At 35.6% G+C, this 10,926-nt stretch overlaps 1 protein-coding gene across 4 annotated transcripts in view; it reads left to right on the top strand.

Moving 5' to 3' along the window:
* The first annotated feature begins 287 nt into the window (after positions 1 to 287).
* Positions 288 to 10,926, top strand: part of ldb2a (LIM domain binding 2a) — a 56,918-nt gene continuing 46,279 nt past the window's right edge. For all 4 annotated transcript variants that reach the window (XM_016476579.1, XM_016476578.1, XM_016476577.1 and 1 more), the window contains exon 1: positions 288 to 513. In XM_016476579.1, the coding sequence (XP_016332065.1) occupies positions 382 to 513 (132 nt within the window). In that variant the 5' untranslated portion in view covers positions 288 to 381. The remainder of the gene's footprint in view (positions 514 to 10,926) is intronic.

The raw sequence follows: 10,926 nt of genomic DNA, 5'->3' as shown, positions 1-10,926 counted from the left end.
ATGCTTAAAACCAACACTGCTAAGAAAACAACATTTTAGTTACTCCCCATGTGACAACTAGCCCCGGTTATGTACAACGCTGCCACGCTCATTTGAAAGTTACCGAACACAAATATTAACATAAAGGCCAGCCGGTTTTGGTGGGATGGTAAGACTTGCTTGGCTCACCCTCAACAATGTTCCAGTGCAGCCTGCGGCTATCCAATGAGAGCCCAGCCCTCCTCCCCCTGCTCTCCTCTCCCGCCTCCTCAGCGAGCTCTCATCTCTCAGCTCCGCGTGCAGCCAGTGACTGCTGCTGTCTCGCGGCGTTTGGAGATCTTGCAGGCGCGCTGTATGGATGCTAAAGCTTTGGCGCTGCTCTAAACGCGACACGGAATCAACATGTCCAACCCTCCGCACGACCCTTTCTACTCGTCCCCTTTCGGACCGTTCTACCGGAGACATTCACCGTACATGGTGCAGCCTGAGTTCAGAATCTATGAGATGAACAAACGACTCCAGTCCCGGACAGAGGTGAGTTTGGCATTGCTCCACATGAGACAGTGACAGCTGTAGTTTGGGAAAAGTTATGTTGGCCAGTGCATTTGCAAAATGATCCTAATTCTTTCCTAATTGGACAAAACTGAGAGCGTGAACTTAAGTGATCAAACTATATCTGTGTGACTTTGTGAGCACTGCAAGTTACATAGATGCACAAGTGTACTGTGCGTTGTGATAATGCTGAGTGCATCATATTGCTCGGATTACTTAAGTAGATCTATTCGGGACAGTGATTCCTAAAAATTCCAGTGCACTTCCATGGAATGATTTCCAACTACGAGAAAACAGATGTGCGTTTTTATATACATTTTCAGAACATAATGCACATTTAGAGACATATTTAAGGCTTTCTCAAGCATTTTTATGAATTCACATCATTTAGGCACTGTGTACAGAAGCAACATAAGCATCCACTTTGATCACTAATTAAAATACACGTGGAGTCAGTGAGTTAATGAGCAGAGCAATGATGCTCTTCTCCCAGAGCAACACAACTGTTTTAAATAAAGATTTAAAAATTAACTTCAACAATAAAAAATATACAAGCGTTTCTACTAATAACCTGACTGATAATTTAAAGGGTAAAGGAAATGAGTTAAATGTGTGAAAGATGCCAAAAGCACTTTATGGTAAACAGAAGCATTTGATTTGTTATGAAAGAGAAAATGAATAGTCCCACAAACTTTCTGCAAAAGCGATGTCTGCATTGGACTGAAAAACATTACTTGATTTTAGTATTTTAGATGCATTCAAAACGTCAACATCTGCCTGTTGTCATCCACACCAAAAAGATGATCTTAATAATTAGGCTACTAATATTATAAAAAATATATTGTAGTCAAAAGCTGAAAATTCAAGGTAACATGATGGAATATGACTTTTGTCAATTTGAATTTGTTGTTCACATTCACATTTAGCAGATTAATTAAGTCAACAATATATTTCTTATTCACCAAATTTTCAAGTAGCAACACAAAATATTTTAATCTTCATCAAGCATTTAACCTCAAGGGAACTTTGCAATCTGAAGGACAGATCAGTTTTATATAGACGCACACAGACCTTAGTAACGGTGAAAACAAACAAGCATAATAAGATTTTAGCATCACCACACAAAAGAACAGTGACAACCAAAACATCATAAATAAATTCCGAAAACAGTAAAACAATAATCCTATAATAGTAAACACATCATTTATTTATTCTGCAGTGCATGCTGGGGACTCGCATGTACACTTAGTAAATCAGCAGTATTGTTCGATATTAAGTTTATTCAAACAACTCTGTAGTTGAGGGAATATTGTTGGTCTAACATGTGCTTTTATGTAGATTCAAAGTCATTCTCGTTTCCTAGTATCTGTGACTCAGAAAACCCATATGCTGGATGAAATGTAATTGCCTGCTTGCTTTATTTCTTCTTGTTTTAACAGTAAAATCAGTTTAATGACAACAAAACAGGGCCTGTATGTGCTTGAAACACCCCTTACCCTTTTTATTGTACTTTTAAAATAATACAGTAAAACAGCTGTAAATAATAGCTGTAACTATTTGTGCTGTGATACATAGACGTGTCTGTAATCCTGATCCAAATGGAAAATAGTTTTCTTCAAAGATCTGCTGGTTGCAATGCAAGTCTGCCCACAAATTTCCCTTGGGTCTCCTCTTGCAACTTCTACCTCCTCAAACCATCTCCGAATTCCACTCACCTGTCAAAAAGCAAGATAAATAATTGCAGTATTTATCGTTATCACAATCTGTCATACCCATTTGTGAACCTTTGAAAAACATGCAGCATTAAATAAACTAATGAAGTGCACTGTCGCAGTTCTGGCATGTGAGCTTCTGCTCATGTGTTTGATGGAGGTGTTGTAACTTTAAGGAGACCTGGGCTGTACTGCAGAGATGCAATGGAACAACATCATGAATAATGCATAAGCAGCGGCCCAAACCCTGAAGACTTCCACTCTGAAACACCACTTACCAAACAGCCCATAATAAACATGTGCCAGTATATCATTTAAATCTTCACAACCTCACTTTGGCATAAAAGGGCATTTGCTAAGATTAAATCTACATGAGTGATTGATCTTGATAAGATATTTCATTGTGAGGGTAACAATGAGTTTAGTTGACGAATGTGATTTGCTTCTGGAAACTGTTGCAATATGGAACTCAAAAGGAGCAAAGAGAAAAAGTATACAGATTTAAAAGAATAAAGATTTTACAAAAATGTTTTAAATTAGTGTTAAAGTTTAATTTATTTTAATTAAATGTATCACTCATCAAGGTTTCCAAAACAAATTGTTATTGGAATCAATAATTGACTCACTCAAATAACTGCTTTGTATCATAGCAGTCAGTTCATGCAGCAACCAATATTGCGCACCATTCAGCAGTTGCATCGTTCTAGAAAAGTCTGGAACAAACATTCTGACACCTCGTTTGCTGTTATGTACATGCAAAATTTGTTACCTCAAACGTTTTCATGAATCTTTTTGAATTTTGTATAGGTTGGTGGCCTCAAATGAACAAACATCTCTGCTCTGTGCACACAAATCCATCTGGCAGATGGTAGAAATGTTTATAAAAGGTCTGATATCTTGTATCCTTTTTGCAAATTGTAGCACATACAGGTCTAGCGCCTTGCCACAGCGGCATAATAACGCAACTCTATTGCTGATATCTTTGCAAACAGTGAGCACAGTATTTATTAGCCAAGCACGCTGATGTGCATTTGAAGCCAGTGGTAATTTAGCACAGATTTTACAGGGGAGAGTTCCCCCCACAGCCATCCATCACGTAGACATGCAGACTTTCTTAGTTTAAGAGCTTTAGGCAAACACTGAAACAACAGGGGGAGCGCAATGCTAAAGTAGCTACTGTCAAACAAAGTGTTTAAAAACCTATATTTCTCTGCATCAGTCATTTAATGACTTTATATTAAAGCTAGCTAATTGATGTATTAGTGCTTAAAAACATGGGAATTACGCTTCATGGTGCACATCACATGACTGGAGTGAAAGTAGAATTGGACAAAAGCAGGAAGGAGCTCAGGAAAGCTAGACAAGAGGGCTCAAGAGTCCTGACTCTTGACTCGAGAGTTCTCAGTACAGAAGCTGGTGATTGATGTATTTTATTGTCCAGAGGCTTTAAATGTTTAGCCCATTTGCTGGCAGCAAACTAACTTCAGAGCAGAGCAGTTAGACTGTTGCATTTTAAAGAGCGCCAGAGAGTTTGTCATGAAATTTATATTTTAAATATTCTGTTTAAATGCTTTCTCCAATCCCAGCTTAATATGTAAAAGATGTATTTGTTGTGCATTGGTTGATAAATAATGTGATTCTGTGATGCTATCAAAACATCTGTTAGATCTAGATCTTTAAAGTCAAAAGTGAAGTTTTTTGGCTGTTAGTATGAACATGTTAGCCTTAAGGTTATTTATAAGCTTGTGTGTTGACAAAATTGCATTTAGAAGATAAATGCATTCAAAATTTAGTTTCTCTCTACAGATCAGTGATTTTAAAATTGGACAGATTTTCTGTCCAATCAAATGCTTTCTAGAATCTGAAGCGTCCCACCCCCATAAAAGCTGCTGAAACTGAGGCTGAAATCAGTCGCTTGTTCATGCATTTACTATGTTCTGTATGGCAAATGACACATAGTGCACTATGTAAGTGCGATTCAAATAGTTTAAACATGCTTTGGGGTGAATGAAGTCTGGTTTCGTGTCAATGTCAAGCAAACCTCCGCAGAGTGGATCATATGCACGAGTTGGCGCAGACCACAAAACATATCCGACCCACCTGAATTTTACACAGAATGCAATGAAGGAGATAAAAAATGCAAAAGGTTAGACAGCCTAGGCTTTATAAACAGCACTGTATTTTTAAATGCACTAAAATACACTTTTAAATTACACATCATCAGCTTTTCTAAAAATTATCAGTTTTTTTTTTTTCTGTTGTAACAGTTTCAAATCTAAAGGTGGAGACTATTAGACTGATCGAATTCAGCTAAATAAAAATGCGGTTTTGACAGGCTGACACGTTAATGAAATGCTTTTGTAAAACGCTATTTAAAAAAATGACCCACTCGATATATTCTGCCCTGACTTCCTGTTTCAGTTGAAATTTTGTTAACATGTTGAATAACTGTGTGCATCTTTATTTGACCCTCTAACTCTAGCACTCTCTATTCTAATTCTATTCTTTAAAAAAATAAAAATAAATACTTGGCCCTTTTAGACTTGCACTCTATTCATTTACTAACTGCTTGTTTTCTTTAAAAAAAAACACTAGCTTCTGTATTTTTTTAGTATTCTATCTATTTGTTTTCTTTTTATTTATTATACAATTAACAAAAAGCAAAAAAGGCCTCTAACACTAGCCTGCTCTATTCTTTTTCTATTATATCTGTTTTCTTTATATTTATTATATAATAAAAAAAAAGACCTTGCTACATGTGCTGCGTTAGGCTAACTGAGACTTGTCATAGCACGTGCGTATCGTTGCTCTTTTGTTGATTTTGATTGATTCCATTGTCCTCATTTCTAAGTCGCTTTGGATAAAAGCGTCTGCTAAATTACTAAATGTAAATGCATTTCAAGGCACTTCAGTTTGACTTTAATGCTAGAAAGGGGACTTGTTTGGAAAAGCTGCTTGAAAGCAGTAATTTTTCACCCTTCAAGGTGTGTTTGTTGGTAGTGGTTTGTATTATGTGAAATATTCAACCAGTTAACAGTTGGGTAAAGGCTGTTCAGGAGTCTAATACTGAATTTGCTAATACTAATAGTGAATTTGTTATTCACTTCACAAGAAAGTAGTTAGCATTAGTTACAGATATTGATTTGCCTATGGAAATTTCCAATTTCACATGTAAAAATAGCAGCTTCTCTTCTTGTTCAAGAACTTCAGTGCATTTTATTTTCATGTAAAGACTACATTTTGGATATTTTTCCAAAAACAGTCTATAAGGTCTAAACAGGTCTAATAAAAGCTGTTTTTAAATGGTGTGGTTTCACCACTTGATGAGATCACATGACGAGCTAAATACTACACTCTCAGAAAGAAAAGTTACAGAAGCTGTTACTGTGGCGGTACCCTTTCAAAAGGAATTAATATGTACCTTTAAGGATACAAAGGTGTTCCTTTTGAAAGCGTACTTTCCACATTCTATCCCAAGTGAGAGCTTTTACACCTGTTTTTTCTAAGAGTGTATCACAAACTGTATGTACTGTACACCAAGATGGTTCACTCATATTACTATGAATGGGAGAAAGTATAAAGCACAATATGACACCTTATAAATGTAAAAGCCAGTTTCCAATTGGTAAATTCATCACATCCATCACAGCTGCTGTTAGAAGTTTTAGAAGTTCATGTCAGATTTTGTTGCTAATTTAAAATATGTTATTTAAATGTGGTTTTTGCAAGCAGGTATTATTTTTTTTTGATTTGTTGGCATTTGCATGCCCAAATTCTTGCTGCCCAGAGGCATTGCAAATATGGCAGCTGAGTGAATTGCCTTTGATACTATTTACTCTATCTTCATTATCCTGCTGTTTTTGGACACTTTCACTTGCAGAAAAATGCACCATGGCTGACTGAACAGAACAATTATACAATAGCATGCTTTTGCATTATTCTGCATCCATGCCGTTCAGTCTGTTGTATCAGCCTGTGCAACATAAACCAAAAAATAGAGTGCTTTTTACCTTTAATAGAAGTCATATCGAGTTTTGTACTCTTTTAAACATGCATATGGACATGTTTTCCTTGAGCATGCTGAAAGAGCATCAAACATGTTTGCTGCCATTTAAAAGGTTTGCTGGATAACCTGCCACATAAGCATATGCAATAAGCATGCTGGTTAAGATTCAGAGGAGGAGTTTCGTCAACCTCAGCTGGTATAAGCTCATTAGCATAACACTTCTTAATATTCACAGGCTCTGAAAGAGTGAGAAAAAAGGAGAGATCACTAAGAAGACAACAAATGAAAGGCTAGCTTTATTAATCTGTCTAATGGCTTTGGAATGGAATGCGTTTATGCAAAGGAGCAGTGCGAGTTCACAGCGGCGTTTCGTTTTGATCTGAGCGCGATCGATAATGCATTTCACTGTGGAGAAACTCAGTCTCAAAGTCCTCAAGGTAAACTAATAATCTCAGCTCCTCCACAGTCCCATAAGAGCTTAAAATGGCACCAAATGGCAAATCGGTCTAACCATGTCCATCATCATTTATGTTACATGCTGCCTAATTGATTTTGTAAGAAGCAGGTGATGGACAATGGATTGTGTTTTAAGAGCACATGATAAGTCTAGCATAAATTGATGTGTCCAAATTGACGAGTTTTGTTAAGCAGTCAGCCGAATAGGATTGAGAATTATCTTATTATTTCACTATCAATTATGTATCAGTGACATTTTTTTCTTTTTTAATGGTAGCAGTGGACTTAAAAGTCTTTAAACATTATTTCGCGCACTCCATGGGACGAAGATAATGTATAAACCTCTTATCAATTGGCTGCATTATGCAAAAACAGGTTATGGGGTCCCGGCTGATATGTGACATATTACATTGAAAACAAAACAGAAGTAAAAAATGGATTCTCTGGAACAATAAGGTGGCGTTTAAACTGGCAGGATACTAGGACAATAGTCCCACCTTTTTCCTGCGGCTTTCCCAAAGTTCCTTCCAGGCTACACTGTTGCGCTGATAACAGATAAAGAGGGATAGCCCATTTTACCAACTTCCTGTTTTCAGACTTTTTCTGTACAGATCATATTTTTGATTCCTTTTGTCCAGCCCTGAGCGATGATGTTTTTGAGGAGCCTCGGGTGTGTTATCACCGATAAAACATCAAGTTCTCAGCAGTAAGTGTTCTGCAAGGGTTGGTTTTTCACTGCACTAGCTTCATCAATATTTGGATGGGTTCTGAACCTACTCTGTTAAAAAAAGGCATGTGCTGGTTAGGTATGTTTTGAAGCATGGAGCCTGGTTTGAGCTGGTTAGTTGCTCAGGACCAGCTTATAACTAGCTCAGGACCAGCTTAAACTAGCTCAGGACCAACTAAGGACCAGCTTAAACCAGCTCAAACCAGCTACCATGCTTCAAAACATACCTAACCAGTATATGCTGTTTTTTTCAACAGGGTATATACATGTTTTTTCTCAACTTATTAGCTCAAAATGCTTGAATGTTGTGTTAACTAACACAAATATGCGTTTAGAAATGTGTACACTATCGTTCAAAAGGTACAGGTCGATCTTGGTGTAAGATTTTTAAAGAAGTCTCTTATGCTCACCAAGGTGGCATTTATTTGATCAAAAATACAATAAAAACAGTAGTATTGTGAAATTTTATTATAACTGAAAATAACTGCTTTCTGTTTTAATATATTTTAAAATATAATTAATTCTTGTGATGGCAAAGCTGAATTTTCAGCAGTTAGCCTATTAATCCAGTCTTCGGTGTCACATGATCCTTCAAAAATCTTTCTAATATGCTGATTTGTTGCTCAAGAAACATTACTTTGTTGAAAACAGCTGTTTGACAACATTTTTGTGGAAACCATGACTCTTTGATGAATAGAAATTTAAAAAGAACAGCATTTATTTGAAATAGAAATCTTGTAAAAATTATTTATTGTCACTTTTGATTCATTTAATGCATCTTTGCTAAATAAAAGTACTAATTTCTTTAAAATAAATAAATAAATAAATTACTGTTGGTAGTGTATGTATGCTGTTTAATGGGTGTCAAATACAGTGAGGATTTTCTGGAGGTCATACGTTTACTTCCCCGTGCCTTATTTCATTTGCATAATTCCGATCATGTGCACTTAACCTTATAACAGAGCCAAATATTGTCGACATTCAGTTGTTCTTAAAACAACAGCAAAACAAGGACATGCAGGCGAGAATAGCTTGCTTAAAAATACCGATAGATGTTGTTTATACTGTAATTGTTTTCACTAAAATGAGGTATCATGAATCGATGCATGAATTGTTTACCTGCTTACTGCCATTTCTACCACGGTTTTGGCTTGTTTACGTCGTTAGTATTCCCTGAGATCTGTCGGCGGCTGTCACTGATATGTAGGTGGAAGAAGTTCAATAGCAGTTGTACAAACCCTGCGCGTGATTGCCCACACACAGCTCTGTTCAGCTCATCAAAGACCTTGTGTACATTTCATGAGTCCTGAAAGGTGAGTCTAAATGGAGTCTGCCTGGCTGAGGACTTTTTAAATGTCAGTTCGCAGATGTGGATATATAAGGACAATTTACACCAATTCCCATGTCGCATGAACGATTAGGTTGCCTTCAGCGCAGTACCATTCAAAACAGAAATGTTGATACTCCTCGTAGTACTATTAAGGCTGGATCACACTGCCTCTGAATAAAATCAATATTCCAACCATTCTGAAACTGACTTAGGTGGTTGGATTTAGGTGGTTAGGAAACACAACAAACAAACACCAACAGGAAGAACACACTGATCCAGTGCAGCAACGACTGTTGGCTCTAAACTCGCATTTAAATTATTAAACAAAAACTATTATGAGGAAATATATTGTAATAAATTGTTATTTTATTAATAATATTATAAAAGTAAATAAAATATTATAATTAGTGCTGTCAAACGATTAATCGCATCCAAAATAAAAGTTTTTGTTTACATAATATATGTATGTGTACTGTGTATATTTATTATGTATATATTATTATAAATACACACACATGCATGTATATATTTCAGAAAAATGCGTTATTTTTATATATTAAATATATTTATAATATAAATTATATGAATATAAACATAGACATGTAAATACATGTAAATATTTTCAAAATATATACTGTATGTGTGTGTATTTATATATACATAATAAATATACACAGTACACATACATATATTATGTAAACAAAAACTTTTATTTTGGATGCGATTAATCGTTTGACAGCGCTAATTATAATAAATCTAAATATTCTAATAAAACTTTTAAAAAACTACATGTGCTCTACAATACTAGCAAGAACTAAACATGATTACAGGAAAATTACTGTAGTTTATGAATTTTCAATTAATTATAGATGATTTGATTTAATTAATATCCTTAGCTTGATTGTTGACTTGAAAAATCTAGTTGCAATGTCCAGTTATAGATAGAACAAACTGTTGTTGATTCAGTTATATTATTTACCTTATATTGTTTATTTGGTAACACTTTATTTTAAGGACCAATTCTCACTATTAACTAATTACTTATTAGCATGCATATTACTAGCATATTTGGTTTATTAGTACTTATAAAGCACATATTAATGCCTTATTCTGCATGACCATATTTTAGATCCATTAATCCTACCACATATACCTAAACTTAACAACTACCTTACTAATAAGCAGTAAATTAGGAGTTTGTTCTGGGAAAACTCTTAGTTAATATTGAATATGTGTTCTCTATTCTAAATGGTTAGTGTTTATTTTATTAGACTTTGTCCACATAGTCTACGTTTAATTGTTTGTACATCGCTAGTGGCAGGTATATCTGACACAGATGGCACAATAATAAAACAGCATGCACAAACTTGCAAATAACAGTGCAACCATCTGCATGAAACAAAATAAATTAAAATGCAAACAGTCTCAATCAAAACTCACAAAAATAAAGAGCCATAAATCTGGCAAATTTAGCTACATTTTTTATCCAAACGACTTGCATTGTATTTTTTACAAATTAAATAAATTTGTTCACCATTAAAACTAAACGGCAGGTAAGGACATTTTAAAAATCAACATTTTTTAAATAAGAACTAGTGAAATTGTTGAAAAAACCCTGCATATTAGTGTGTGTGTGCGTGTGAAAAGTATACATATCAGTTACTTGGTGTGTGCACAATATGTGTTGGAAAAAGCAGTCGCTATTGTTATTTACCAAGGATATGGGATGTTGTCGTCTCTCTAAGCTCTTGGATCTACCATAAATCCGAGCTGCTTGGCCCCTGCGGAGCGGCGACTGTGTCGAGAGCCACCATTGGCACATTGATGAATCCCTTTAGACGTTCCAATCAATACGGCTTTATCTTCAGGCAACCCGTGCAGACGCCCATGTTAGTTCACCTGAGGTCCTGAAGGACTGATCAGTGCGCTGTACATCAAAGCTCACTATCAGCTATAGCACATAGACAGCTACAGTCAGCACTGAAGGCAGGAACCTCTCATTTTCTATGTCAGCTACAGATTACTGATATATAGCCGACTCTCCCTTGGCTGCAGTGTTATATGTCATCTTTATCAAACATGATCTATGTCTCTGAAATGCAGCAGCTTTGGTTTATTCCATCAGTCAGTCAAGAGCAAAAAAAAAAAAACAAGAATACAAGAA

The sequence above is a fragment of the Sinocyclocheilus anshuiensis genome, unplaced genomic scaffold (genome assembly GCF_001515605.1).
Source record: "Sinocyclocheilus anshuiensis isolate Anshui unplaced genomic scaffold, SAMN03320099.WGS_v1.1 scaffold328, whole genome shotgun sequence".
Classification (NCBI taxonomy): Eukaryota; Metazoa; Chordata; class Actinopteri; order Cypriniformes; family Cyprinidae; genus Sinocyclocheilus; species Sinocyclocheilus anshuiensis.
This window is presented reverse-complemented; position numbering and strand designations above follow the sequence as displayed.